The sequence below is a fragment of the Brienomyrus brachyistius genome, chromosome 11 (assembly GCF_023856365.1).
Source record: "Brienomyrus brachyistius isolate T26 chromosome 11, BBRACH_0.4, whole genome shotgun sequence".
NCBI lineage: Eukaryota > Metazoa > Chordata > Actinopteri > Osteoglossiformes > Mormyridae > Brienomyrus > Brienomyrus brachyistius.
In genome coordinates this window covers 23,739,442-23,755,039 of record NC_064543.1, presented here as the reverse complement: position 1 = coordinate 23,755,039, position 15,598 = coordinate 23,739,442, and the positions used below count along the sequence as shown (strand labels likewise).

At 39.2% G+C, this 15,598-nt stretch overlaps 1 protein-coding gene across 1 annotated transcript in view; it reads right to left on the bottom strand.

Annotated features, from left to right (window-relative positions):
• Positions 1-15,598, bottom strand: part of LOC125704245 (protein kinase C-binding protein NELL1-like) — a 221,712-nt gene that overhangs the window by 62,349 nt on the left and 143,765 nt on the right. Inside the window, exon 14 of the mRNA XM_048969665.1 lies at positions 2,444-2,566. Within this exon, the coding sequence (XP_048825622.1) occupies positions 2,444-2,566 (123 nt within the window). The remainder of the gene's footprint in view (positions 1-2,443; positions 2,567-15,598) is intronic.

Genomic DNA, 15,598 nt, shown 5'->3' with positions numbered 1-15,598 from the left:
GGGTCAGAACATCTCTAAAACGGCAGGTCTAATGGGGTGAAGAAGGACCAACCGGTGAACCAGCAATGGGGTCATGGGCACCCAAGGCTCCTTGATCACATGGGAAGTGTAGGTTAGTCCATCTAGTGCTACTGCAGCACAAATTGCTCAAAATGTTAATACTGGCTATGACAGAAAGGTATCAAAACAGCAACTTGCTGTGTAGCCGAAGACCAGTCAGAGTGTCCCTGTTCCTCCCTCTCCACTGCCAAAAGTTCCTACAATAGGCATGTGAGCGTCAGAACTGGACCATGGAGCAATGGAAGAAGTTGGCCTGGTCTGATGAGTCACTTTTTCTGTTACATCAGGCGGATTGCTGAGTACGTGTGTGTCATGTACATGGGGAAGAAATAACTCCAGGATGTACTATTGAGAGGCAGTGTGATGCTTTGGGCAACGTTCTGCTGGGAAATATTTGGTCCTGGCATTGACATGTTCCTATAGTAAGCAATTGTGGCAGTTTGTTTTGATCCCAGATATCTGATCACCAAAGTCTTGGCTACATGAAGATGACTAAATGGTGTAGTTGCAACATTCAGTTGGATAAATAAATAAGAAAAACCTAATGTCTCTATTTCTGGCTACTTTTATTGAATATGTAGCAACTTTCATGTGTGTGCATGAGCCATTCACACCTGGGCACAATTGTAATTGTTATGAATTAGTCAATTGCAGTTGAATTTTGACACTACAAACAAGTATACTTGAAAGGTGGAATGTCCAGTTTTATGTGCAAATGCACATAAAATATGTATGCATTCACACTGTTACAACAATCGATTGCCACATGAATCATTTTTAAAGGTGAATGCGTATACTTGCGTACTAGTTACGTCAATCCCTGCGTGTACCCTTAAAAAAGACCCAAATATTCTGGGATGTGCCCCGGATGTTTCAGACCTACAGAAGCCTCTGATTGTGCCTCTTACTGTACCTACTACTGTAAGCAAGGAAATATATTTGAACATACTGTTACATACTGCATATGTTTATACTGTAATTGATACAAATTGTCATATACTGTAAATGGACTGTGCAATAAATGAATAAGTATATTTTCAAACGTACATATCACAACAAGGACTCAGAGCATTCAAGTAAAAACACAGTTACTATGGTTCACGTTTCCAGTTTATCCATCCACTACTCTTAGAAATTGTACAAGTTGGATTAGATGGGCAGAGCAGGTGATTTCTCACAGCACTAAATCTAAAATGCTCCTTGACATCCTCAGAAGTGTGGCCATGAGTTATTTCAAAATCTTGCAAATTGTGGAGTTTACTTGATTTCACATTAGTTTCTGCAGTCGCAAAATCAAGAAAACCTGGTGGGACTAAATAGAGCCTTCAGATAGTAAGTTTCATCATTTCTTGTTTGGACAAATAATAATGACAATCCTCTAAGATGCCTTATATGTAGGTCACTGCTTTGTTTTCAACCAAGTAATAAAGCCATTCTCTTCCAGTCAGACCATTAGCATACATCCCAGCTACAGGTCTGCTGCTTGCAGTGCTGGAGACAGCCCAGTGCTGAAACTGTCTGGAAGCCTTTTACAAATTGCATTGATCTCTCCCAAGACCTGCTGTGCACCTGCCGCTCATTCTAATGCATCTCCATTACATCGACATGCCAGGGAGGTGGCGCAGTGACAGTGACAGACTGTCCCCCACCTCAATATCCCTCCCGTTCTGCAGTGGCATACCACTAACAATAATGATATACCTAGTTCATATTGATCTGATAGCTAATTAAAAATTGAGCCACACCAGTTTAACATGTTTGCTGAAAACAGCTTGTTTAAAATGACATAACCAAAGTATCAGTCATACAGAGATTTTTCAACTATTCATTTATTTAATGCAACTGTCATATTAAATCTTTCACAGACATCTTACTTGTTTCACACTGCACATGGCATACCACTGGCGTGAGGAATGTTTAGCTATTTTTCTGAAGTTTCAAGGTAACTGCCCTGAATAGTGTGTCAGTTAAATGGTCTGTTGAGGCTTTTTTCCCTCGTGAAAATGGCATTCATTGCGCAGTTCAAACCGGTTTTCCCTGCCTTCTCCTGCACATCATGGAGTGCCATTCCTAGGCACCACATCGCCGTAGAACTACCTGTACATACTATATGTTGTTATGCAGCTCTTGTCCTGCTACTATGAGATGATAGTAGCCTATAGTGATTAGCCCTCCTGCCTGCACACTGGCACAACCATTAAACTGGAACTGGAAGGGGAAGTGTATGAAGAGCGTTTTTTGGGTATAGGCACAGGTTACACCAAAATCAATTGTCATCATCGTACTGCCGCCTGGCGATAAATAAAAGGGCACACCGGAGAGCAGAACCTGACAGCAGATCCGGAGGAAGGTCCCACTACTCCCTGACAAAAGCTAGACCTACCTCTGCAAATGGTGCCGTTGCCCACATAGCCAGGCTTACAGGTGCACGTGTGGCCCTGGATGCTGTTGGTGCAGATGGCGTTTCTGTCACAGGGCTGCTGACTGCTGGCACACTCATCTTGCTCTACAAGGAGAACAACAAGGTCAATGTCTGAAGCATAAAAAACATCAATAAAAAATGGAGTTATTTGGATATAGGCTTATTATTAAAGTCACATACTCTTAGTCTAGTGCACTGTAGGTGATGGGGATCAAATTAAATAAGATCTCATGAAATCACACATCGCGTTGTCTGGATTGGCAGGATTCATTAGGAACATAGATATGTTATAAAGACCAAAACCATGCAAGACTGAACGAAAGATAAACTGCTATCGTTACATTAAAAGCTTATTATACTGTATATGCTAGTTCTTTTATAGCTCCTTTTACCTGTCATTAGAAGTTCACAGAACCCCAAGGTGATCTTCAGCCATGCACACAGCAAAACACAACTTACAGAATCTATGGATGATTTTATTAAACAAGTAGAATTTCCTTTGCAAAGAACAAGCCTTTTTCTTTAAGTACAGTGATACCTTTTTACTTTTTATATTTGAACAAAACACATTCATATAGTAAAAACCTATCTACATATCAATATATTCTAAAAATGCATATTTTTCAGAGGTAAACAAAAGCAGTTGTACTTATTGATATTTCAAAAGAATGTCATGCAGCTTAAATAATTTCTACTATGGTTTTCATTTCAGCAAATTACAGAACAACATTATCAATCTAGGTGTCCTCTATGCTGCAGTTAAGGGGACATTTTAAACAACCACCCTAGGAATTGTTTTTTAATTTCTATTTAATTTAATTAAATTATACTGCATCAGAAAATAAAATGCAATGCATCTGTATTTTTCAATTTTCTCCAAAGAATATTTCCATGTATGGATCACTTGCAGTGCCTCAGCACATTACATTGTGGTGTTTTGTGCTCTGTGTAATTTTCAATTTCCATTTTTCTGGTTAAATTCAAAGAGTTGCCTCCTGGCCTGTTTTCCCCCCTGGAATTGGCTGTATATATGCCAGTGCTTTGCAGAGAATATATTATATTGCTGCCATATGCATGGTATAGTTGGCAACAATGCCTAAGACTGTTATTAAACATTTTCTGGCAAGTCACTCTTTCTTTGGACTTTCTGCACCAACCAATCATGGTTCCCCATATTAATGAAAAGGAACATGTAACAGAGTAGGCAGACTGGAAAAAGGAGGAAGGTGATTTCATTATCACCTACCTCCTCCCCCCTCCAATGATGTGGTAGAAGAGCACATTAAAGTGCCAAAGTAGGAATGCAAACCGGAAAGCTGATTATTAAGATTTTACCACTTATGCGCAACAATCTGCATGAGCCTCAGCTGCAAACGGGGACCTTACTATTGCATGACAGAAGGCTTATATGGACAACTTGGGGAAATCTGCTTAGATATAGATAGACAGGTATGATTATGAATTAATGCCCATGTTAGGATTTATGTCAGGATTTACTTTTGGCAGATATATACTAGAAAGACTGCTGTTTGACAAACCCTTCACCCCCCCCCCCCCCATCTAATCCTTACTCCTCCCACACCCCCAACCCCTACAATTTCTAGAATTACTGGATGGATCAACTGAAAATAAGAAAGCTAAGAAATATGTTTTTTTCCTGAATGCTCTGAGTACCAGTTGTAACATGTAACTCTGAAACCACACATGCTCATTTACTGCGCATTTGACTTACATGCTAGTTTGCAGAATCTTTCCCCACCAATTATGCAGTTACCTGTATTTCTGTGAGTGAATGACTTAATGTCCAGGTGTTAACATGTCATTTATACTACGGGACCGTTGAATGCTTGAATCTGATTGGCTGATGAACGTTCTGAGGTGTGCAATTATTTTCAGATAACCGCACGGCGAACGTAGTTCCAGGTAGCTCTCTTGACTGCATTACAGTTCCATATCACTTCGCATAGTTAACTGTAATAACGGAAATTAGCATACAGTACCTATACAGCACACAGGACTAACAAAAACAACAACATGACAGACGATTTTCCGAAAGTAAATTTTAATATTTACGGTGAATATGAAACTTTCAACAACTGGGCTGCAGCAGTATTAGTTAGCCTAGTGTACCAACTTAAAGGCTACACATGACATTTTTCACTAGCGAGGTAATAACAGTGCTGCATCTTAAAGCAGACTTACAGTTTAGAGACGGTGCTTCAGAACACTGTTGAGGGACACACAGAGGTAGCCTAATTCATACAAGCTCTCTCTCTCTGTTTCTCTTTCTCTGTGTCTCTGTCTCTCTCGCTTTCTTTCTAATAACTTCATTATTAACTGCATTAGTCTGCTATCAACGGCTCAAGCCTCCATTGCCAGCTTTAAAATGACGTTTTGGAACTAGCAAGAGTCGTTGGATGAGATGCGGAAGAAATAATCCTACTCACAATAGCGATTTAAGTAGAAAAACCGGACGAATCCCTTGAAATATATCATCTGATCGATGTCTTGAGGTGTGGCAACCGTAGTATAAGCGGAATAATTGACTCCGGACCGTTGAATTATTAGAAAATAATGCACACGCATTACCACCTCGGGTGTGCATTATTTTCTAATAATTTAACGGCCCGTCGTCAATTATTCCTTACATAATTCATATTTGTCTATTTATATTCTATTTATTTCTCTTTGCACTATGACCAACATTTTCTGTGACATAAAAGTAAGAACTGTAGACAGATACACCAATGGACACAATTTACTAAATTGCACACAATTTAGTGTGGCACGCTAATGAAATATTAAGTTAAGCTCACAAATCCAATGGACAGTATAATTTATTCATGCTCTAAATTTGCTACTATGAACTCTCGAATTAAGATGGGTTCATGTTTTTTGTTATTTGTGATGTTGTCTAAAACAAAATGGACCTGGGTAAATACCATGAGTTTTACAATAGTAAATTTATTCACTCATATCTTTCTAATAATACATGTCTCCCATTCCATCTTGATCTTATATTACAAGGCCAGCTACTTATGAATTGAAATCAGACCGAATTATGAGGTCAGGGCCAATTCTCTGGTTAACCCAGCTCTGGTTATCATCTTAATGGGGTCTTTTGCTATTACTATGCAGCACTGTTACGGTTTTAGAGCGATGGCTGTGCAAAGTTTGAAAAACATCCATCAAATAGTTTTTGAGTTATCATTCTAGTATGAAAAGTGTCCGTGGTTGCGCTGGCTCTGGACTGGTGCTAAAACCACGTTTGGTCCCCGGAGTCTGAGGAGTACAATTAAGGCATGATTTAGTACAACATCAACAGTTTTCCCACAGGGTAACAGACCCTTAGAGCATTATGCTTACAAAACAGAGCTTGGGAATTCAAATCTAATGAAGCACACATAAATACATAAAAGTAACCACATAATCGGTGAGGAAAGATTCTGAAATTCTCTTAGTGAAACAATCATTCAACTAATTTCCAGAGCATGTGCACAAAACGTGCTATGTACAACGATCAGCCAATCACATGAGTATTTTGTTGCACCAGAGCACACAAAATATGAAAAATTAAAAAGTGCAATAATGGCAAACAGTATGGAGGATTTTTTTGTGATATATCTTTAATTATATGTGGCAATCTATCTGTAATCATCTGTCAAATTATTGTCCAATAAATACATCAATAATGAAAAATGTCAAAAAAATCATTCAATTTGCTATTGCAAAACATATTTCAATGTATATTTCATTATTTATTGAAAAATATACTTTTAATGAATGATATATTGTAAGATTTATTGAAGGATTAATTGCAAGATAGACTGTTGATTTGAAGGATCAATGTCCATTAATGATTACACCATTCATAATACAAAGGATCGCATGGATGGACTTATATCTATAAAACTGAACGAGAGAGACATGTCCAGTAAAGTGTAGTTTAAGCCATTGGCTAAGAGGGGCAATGCACACCAGCTGATTTCCAGATTGATTATATATTTCTATAAATCTTTATTAGTAATTGCACTCCATTCATCAACAGTCACTGTAAGCATGCGGCAGCTATTGAACGTGAAGTGCACATGCAAACATTCAAATGATTCGAATAAAATAAGGTAAAATTAAGTGGTGTGTTAGGGTGTTTTACATGCTGAACGAGTCTAGTTACAGCAGAGATCACCTCTTGTCATTGACACTACCATGATTTAGCGCACATGGTGAAAGGGCTCGAAAAGCAAAAAAGATCAGTGAGCATCTCTGCCTGTAGATATCAAAGGTGTGTCAGACATCATCTGGTTTGCTCTTTTTGAAACACATTACAACCATAAAACTGAATTTCACATATAAAACTGGCTTTACTGCAGTTACAGGCTTCCCATGGATAAGCCATTTGAAGAGCTTGAGACAGATCCTCCGAAAATCTTGACGCCACTTAGTGGGAGCGAGAGGAAGGGTGAAAGTGGACGACATTTGACCTTATGAAGCGAAAAGTCAAAAATTATTTGATGGATCTGATTGCTGCATCACAAAAAAATATACAAAGGAAGATCTACGTCTGGTTTAATAAAAAAAAAAAAAAAGTGTCCTAAAAATTAAGCAGTAGCTCTGTGTGACAGAAAAGGAAGGAAACGTAGAAGACTGTAGAAGACACTAGGGGTCTGTCTCATTTATCAACCATTTGCATGGATAGTTTGTGTATAAACCGCGCATACGCAAATTTTTTGCATAAAATGATATTAATCAAATTCTTACTGTGCATAAAAATGTGCATATATTTACGCCTACTCCCAAGCATGCGTACACACAAACCCCTAGTGGCAGTGAAGTGTGACTGAAGCAAACCGATCAGCACATATGATTTGCACTTACTCCCACTTGATTATCAACCTTGATAGACTGAAAAATAGAATGATCGAGTTTTGTTCACCCAAAGCATGTGCAGGCAGATCATGCTCATGACACGGAATCTTTCCAAATATATGGTACATGGCCAAAGAAATAATATATCACTAAATACAGCCTTACATTGAGACATGCCAAGTCATGTCCAATCGCATTTACATCAGAGGTCCATAGTAAATAATATGGGCCTACACTGATAGAGAGGTGCCTGAAAGCAGACAGTAGGATGTTAGCAGGTGTATGGATTAGTGTAACAGGTGCAGGAGAATGGGCAGCCTGCCAGCCATATAATGACCTACTGTCCATATCAAAATTGTAATAGAGTATGCATAGAGTAATGGACAGCTACAATAACCAGATATGATACAGGCACAGTACAGGTACTGTGCTATTTTGTTACATAAAAGAGACTTACTATACTGTACAATAAAATATTTCACCACAGCTTCAGGCACGGTCTTCTTTCTCAGCTCTCATTGTCTGGTACTGTACACATCTTTTGATTTTGCCTTATTTTTTATGAAATCTCTTTTCATTATAAGGTTTTGTGATTTTATATATACATTATTTGCCGTAGAGTACTGTGTGTACATTACAGTACAGTACTTAATGTCTTGCTTCTCCCCTGTAACTATTGAGATATGTCCAATTCACTTGTGCCTGGACTTGGTCCTGGTACCAAATGCAGATACAAGTCGATGCAAGCCTGTATATGCTTTACAAGACAACTGATGTGTCCTGTCAGGATCTGTGTTCATCTGGCCCCGTCTTAGATTTATTTTCCCTGTTTAGGTAGCAGGTACTCTTGGCCATCCCATTTGGTGTTGTCCTAGTGTGTTTCCCTGCTCTCTGTGGCACTGAGTGGCTCAATGGGCTGAGCATGAAGCTCAGAAACAAACATCCCTTCAACATGAGTTTGAGGTTGGCCTGAGGCCAGTCTTTCTTTTTGTTAAGAATTTTGGATTTGCTTTATCCCCTTTGGACTGCTATTGTTAACGTCTTTTTTGTCTTTGTTTATAGTTACCCTGCCCGTGACTTGTTTAATTATACACTGCCAGGCCAAAAAAAAGGTCACCATTTGAATTTATATCAGCAAATCCTTAAGAGCAAATGACAGTATATTTCACTAGTGTTCCTTGATCTCTCCTAGCGTAGTTAGCCCTCAGTGTTTGTTACTGTGTCCTAGTCTCTAGTGCTTGTTAACTGTAATATACCCCACCTGATCCTTGTTGCACTCAGCCCTTACTGATTGGTTGATTGGTTATGGTTCCTGTCCACCACTGTGGCTTGTTAAATAGTGTATTTAAGTGCCAGCTTTTGTTGGATTGTAGCTGTTGACCTGTGCTACCTATGATTGTTAGTTGTAGTTGTGATACTTATTGCTTTTCGTTATTGTAGTTTTCCTGTGTTCCTCCCTACCATTAGCATTGTTGTTCCCGGTGTTGCTCCCTGCCTTAGTTGCTGTTTTACCAGTTTAGTTTGTCCCCTTGCAATCCCTTTGTTTTCTGTTTCTCCCTTTCTGTTTGTTTCCTCAATAAAATCCTGTCTTGTTGGAGCTGCTATGTGGATCTTCCTTCCTTCGTCATGCCCCGCCATGACATCCCCATGCTAGCTCCTTCTCTTTCTCTGACAGGCCGCTGGTGAAGCTACAAAACAAGTCCTCTTTTTTCTATTACATCAAGCAAAACTACCAACTTATTTTCAACAAAGTTCCCACTGCATGGTTTATTTATTAATAGCAAAATACCGTTACAAGTATATTATGTAAAATACATTACAGACAAGCAATATACGTCTCTTCTCAATTTCCAATTCTGTAACACGTTCTCTTATTGTGTGGTTCGACGAGTATTATGTGGCAGTTATATGCCCATATATGGATACTTGAGAGTGTTTATTTATTTAAATTAGTCTTGCTGTGCACTGGCGGTCACATTTAAAATGCACTAGATTGATCAATCTTCCTTTCATACAGCCGTTCGTATGCATTACTGATAAATGCCAATTTGCCTGTGTGTACCAGGAATTCATAATCACACATTTAAAAACTGTTCTATTCACAATTTGATAAATAAGACCCAGGATCACTCCATTTGTTAAGGCAAATTCATCCTTCGCTTTTCCACATACGCTTTTGATTGCAGATGAGTGGACGTGACTTCAAATTTTGCCATCATGGGTTGGCTGCGGACGACGGCGGTCGGAGCACAGGTAGCCCAGATTTTTTTGTCTAGTGGAATCCTTGCACATCTGTGTGCATCAAACGTGCATGTATTAGATAATTGATTAGGTATTACCAGTATTGTAGGCAGCCACGTGGACTTTCACTGATCAGTGAGTGCATGAGGATGGTCGGAGGTATCTGCATATCTAATTTTTCATAGTGTCTAGTAGGGGTCTAACAAAATTTCATGCCACGAAATTTTGCAATTCAACTACATACAGTACGCATCATGCCTTCTGCCATCCAAACATCATATTGAAATTACATTTCTTAGAAATTTCATTAAGTGTATCAAATTCTGAGCTATGCATTGTGTGTGGAAACGTGAGCTGAGTACGGGTACATCGTTATACCCCTACTGCCCAGACAATATACTGAGGTCTACGGTATTTTAAAAAGCAGTACTATCCCTGCATTTTTAAACCATGGTGATAAAATTGACCGAGCAGGGTTGTGGGGGTAATTTTGTCATAAGGATTTCAACTAGGGCTGGGACTTTAACGTGTTAATTTCAATTAAGTAATTACAGAAAAAATAACGAATAAAAAAATAATTACGCATTTTATTTGCACTATTCTGTCCTTGCTAATGTGAGTGCGCAGTTTTTAGCTTGACAGATAGCTAACAGGCTCCTCCAATAAACATCCGGGAAGCAGATCTTGCAGTTTGCGGTGTTCACTAAAACAGGCACTGTGAAACTGAACACATAATACATACATTACAACTCAAACAATACACAATAAATACTTTGCACTTACAAGCGGTTAAATTAACTAGCAACTAGCGGGATGCTAATATAACATTGTAAATCCCATTGGCGCGCTAGTGTTTATATTACCTTTTTCACAGATCGAACCACTTAACAGCTTATCAGGTAAGTATTTAAGGTAAGTAATTATACCATTTTAGATGGGAGACATAGCACTTTATCTTGAACTGTTGCTCTGTTTATTTTTGGCCAGAGATACTTGAGGGAGTTCTTGACTGAAACGGGTTTGTTTGGTTTTTTATCACGATGTTTGAAAAATGGGAGCAGCTGTCAATCAGTACTTTGGCATTTTTGGTCAAAATTTCCAGTGTTATGAAAACAGTTTTCTCTGTGTTTTCTGCACTCATATACTGGTCTGTGTAGTAGCCTGATGGGAAAATAAACAAGATTTTGAAGTTTAAGCTTATGTATATTGATTCATTCATCAATCAAACTTAAATTTCTTATTTCTTGTGTCAAATATTGAAATGTGATTAAAATTAGATTAATTTCGATTAATTAATTACAAAGATTCTAATTAATTAGATTAATTTCTATAATCGAGACACACCCCTAATTTCAACATACTGTAACTTGGTATGCCACATTACTTGTACTTCCCAAGCCTAGACTAATAGCTTTAAAATTGTTGGTAAAAGTTTACCCCTTAACATTCACTGCCCTCTCCTGGTCTGGTGGAATATCACTGCCGTATGCATACAGCAATTGTGACCGTCCATATCTACAGCCAAATGTAGTATGAACACAAACTGCCATGCACAAGATCGTTCACAGCCTGAAATTGCTTGTGAAAATGTTAAATATCAAGTGACCTTTATTCTTACTGTATTTACTCTATTTGATCTTTGATGGATCATATTAGCACTTCACAAAATCATTATATGAATGAAAATGTGCACCCTACCCCCGATAGACCTCAGATCAATCCAAAATTGAAACTGCACTACAGAGGGCAGCAAAACTGAAACTGCAAGACATCGGGCAACCAAGAGCGAAAACAACGCAGCTACTTTTGGAACACAGCCATCTGTCATCTAAACTTATTTTGTAAATCATTTTGCAAACTTCCCAGGTGAATTGTATAGGACAGTGATTCTAAAATTGTGAGGCACAACATGATTTTCTGAATACTATATATTGTATGATAGAGTTTATATTATTTTTTTTTCATAGGCAGCCTCCCTGTTTGACACGTTGTCAGTAGTAGTCCTTGTTGATTTGTGGACGACGAATTGGTTTTCCCTAATCTAAGTGAAAGCTAAAAATACTTTTTGTACATGCCGTTCCTGTTGACTGCAGCTAATCCCTTCTATATACTGTAAATAAGAATGTTCACATTTTGCTCAGTTTGAATGGACTTGGACCCATATATTGTGCAGACACTCCGTATTGAAAAACATAATGCTGTGCACCGTTTTGAACCTGTATGGGAGGGAAACTGTGTCATGTTTTCTCAGTTTAGTATTTCATGTGCACATCGCACTACAGCGCGATTTGGTAAAAGGTCAAAAGAATTTGTGTAGGTCAACAGTTAAATCATTGTGCTAAAATCCTTGAGGGTTCAAATGTGATGGAGTACAAATTAATTGTTCCAGATAAAAGTATAAAATAAGTGAGTTAAATATACATCCTATGCATGGGATGGGGGGGGGGGGGGGGGGGGACACACACACATGCCTGTGCCCTCTCTGGGAACCCTTTTTTACTATTATGTCAGAGAAATACTTTCCAATATTTTAACCCCAAAAGAGCTCTAAATGATTAAATCACTAATCTGCAAGATAGTAAAAGTCTTATAATTGAAAATGAAATTGATATAGTTTAATGAGTTTAATGATTTACATGGATTATTCACTGTAGAGGACATGAGTAACACGCCGACTCTTATTACTAATCCAGCATCGTCTATGACTAATATATGTATAACTGAAGCTGATGTGCTACAAAGCCTAGCTAAGCTCAAGATAAATAAATCGCAGGGCCCTGATGGCATCTTACCTATAGTTTTAAAAGAGATGAGGGATATTATTTGCTGACCTTTGACTTTACTATTTCAGAAATCCATATCTGCTGGTGCAGTACCTTCTGATTGGAAGCATGCTAATATAATGTGCATAATCAAAAAAGGGGATAGAAGTAATCCATCAAACTATAGGTTAATTAGTTCAACTTGAATGAATGACAAAGCAATGGAAGCTATAATCCAAACAGAAATGGTAGATTACCTGGATTCAAATAACATTCTGAGGGACAGCCAACATGGAATTAGGAGAGGTAGATCCTGTTTAATCTACTTGAGTTCAAGGGGGGACATGATGAGGATGGAGGGTGGAGTACTCTCTCCGGGTTGGGTAGGAGGTCCTTCCCCAAGTGGAGGATTTTAAGTATCTCGGGGTCTTGTCCACGAGTAAGGGAAGGATGGAATGGGAGATCGACAGGCGGATTGGTGCGGCGTCAGCAGTGATGTGCTGCATCCATCTGTTATGATGAAGAAGGAGCTGAGCCAAAAGGCAAAGCTCTCGATTTACCAGTCGATCTATGTTCCTACCCTCACCTATAGTCATGAGCTATGGGTAGTGACTGAAAGAACGAGATTGTGAATACAAGCGGCCGAAATGATTTTCCTTCACAGGGTGGCTGGGCTCTCCCTTAGAAATAGGGTGAGGAGCTCGGTCATTTGGGAGAGACTCAGAGTAGAGCCGCTGCTCCTCCACATTGAGAGGAGCCAGATGAGGTGGCTCGGGCATCTGCTTAGGATGCGTCCTGGACGCCTCCCTGGTGAGGTGTTCCGGGCATGTCCCACTTGGAGGAGGCCCCAGGGAAGACCCAGGACACGCTGGAGGGACTATGTCTCTCGGCTGGCCTGGGAACACCTTTGCGATTCCCCCGGAGGAGTTGGATGAAGTGGCCGGGGAGAGTGAAGTCTGGGTTTCCCTGCTGAGACTGCTGCCCCCACAACCCGACCTCGGATAAGTGGAAGATAATGGTTGGATGGATGGATGGATGGATGGATGGATGGATGGATGAAATATGAACGTTCTTATTTAAAGTATGTACACAGAATTAATCAACAAGAACAATATTTACAAATCAAAGGATTTTAAATCTTATCTCTTTCACTTAGAGTATACCAATGCTTTGTTCACAAAACAACAAGGTATACTAGAGAACAAATGACAAATGATCTTGCTTGATGGCTGAACTCACATTCTGAATGGTTAAAGGTTGGTAATCACTCTCCTTTTCAGACATTCTCAGACAGACATACATTTCTATTCATATCTTTCTGGAGACCATCCATTCATTTCTATGGGTAAAACCCTAATCCCAACAATGACAACCTTAACCCCTACCCAGCCCTAACCTTAACCAAATGTAATCAAACTAAATACGAGACTTTTGGCTATTTTAGCTTTTTGATTACAGTTACAGATTTCTATAAAATTGAGTTTTCCCTTATGGGGACCGAAAAAATGTCCCACAAGGTCAAAATAACAGGTTTTTTATCACATTGTGAGGATATATATACACAGCTGAGAGTGAAGTCCAAATGCAGGGTCAGGCCATTATTCGGTAGCCCTGGAGACTTGTCTTAATGCAATTAAGTTTACCAGTTCTGCTTTGTACTGGTTTTTTCATGTGTGACTACTTACTTGAGCTAGGTTTACAGTACGTAACAGGATTAAATTTAACCCGAGTGGGAATGAGGGCCTTGGGGGTAGGGGAGGGGGTTTGCCCATAATAAATTTTGCTAAACCATAAATGCTGCAGCGCAACAAAAATATTGCTGTTACAAGCCTTCCTTACACTATCCCCACCACTCCAAAAAACAAACACAATTACATTCTCCCGTGATGAATTTTGCCGAATTCCCCATGATATATTTTGTAGATAGGCTGCCAGACTGCAATGGACAAAATTTGCTGAACAGGGAGGCTAGCAACAAAAAAAATCAAAAACTTTATTATAGAATATTCAGAAAATCATTCAGTTCCCCACAATTTTACAATCACTGACCTGTATAATGTTCCTAGGGAGTTTGCAAAAAGGTGGACGGTAATATGTTTAGATGGTTGATGGCTGTGTTCACAAGATGGCGACTACAGGCATTATTTTCATTCTTGCCTGTCCTTTTTTGAAAAAGATATGCAAAATACTTTTAGAGTTACTGTGTTTACAAGACCAAGTGTCTTATATAGCTGCTGTTTCCTTCCTTTGCTGATAAACAGCCCTGATGCTTCATTTTTGGGAAATTTGTCTGAAAATGAAACCAGCTATAGATATTCTTCCTTAAATTGTTTGTGAAGCAATAATTGTCATGCCCGGCTCGTACGATCCCCTGATTATCCACGTGTGCTTCCCTGTCCGTACCCAGCTGTGTCTAGTTATTTTGATCTGTCCTGTCTATTTGAGTCCAAGTCTTGCCTGTGTCCCTTGTCCGTCATTGATGTTTGTCGATGTCAGTACCAGCGTTCCGTCCTGCCCTGCTCCTTTCGCCAATAAATCCCCAGTATTTCCCCGTATTCCGCCTGTCTGCCTGCTCCTTGCTCGCCTGCCCGAGCGATCACCCGCTTAATCGGCGCCGATCGTGACAATAATATGATTCATTCACTTAGCACATTCACTGAGTCGTTTGCTTTTACCCGTCCCTTTGCTGCCACTAACCTGCTGTGCATCAGTTTTGGGACGATCTGTCTCAAAATGCAATCATTTATAGATCGCCACCCATAAAATAAAATGTCTCTGCAAAATTTAAAAAAGATCCATCAAATAGTTTTTAAAATATTGGTGGAGACATCGGCAGTAAACTGGTGCTAAACAGAGAATTCAGGTTGAGGGCAAAATACAGTGACCAACAGACCACCAGACATATTGCAAAGTGCAAAACATAACATGCGAATATGTACTTTAAACAACCTAATAGATCACAGGTGCTGAATTTATTTGAAGGTATGTTGAATTGGAAGTTATTGTGTTATGGGATTAAGTGCTAAACCTGCATTTTTTGCTATTATTATGCGGTGCTGCTTCAATTTTGGGACAATCTTTGGGACAAAATTTAACCAGTTTGTCACCCATACAGTGTGTCATTGCTGAAACTGTGTGCCACGCCCCCTCATGAACTTTGTGTGAATTCCTGATTGTTTTCGGCTGTTCTGCATTTCCGTCCCTAAGATTTGTGTATTTAGTCCGTGTGCTAGTCCGTTTCCCCAGA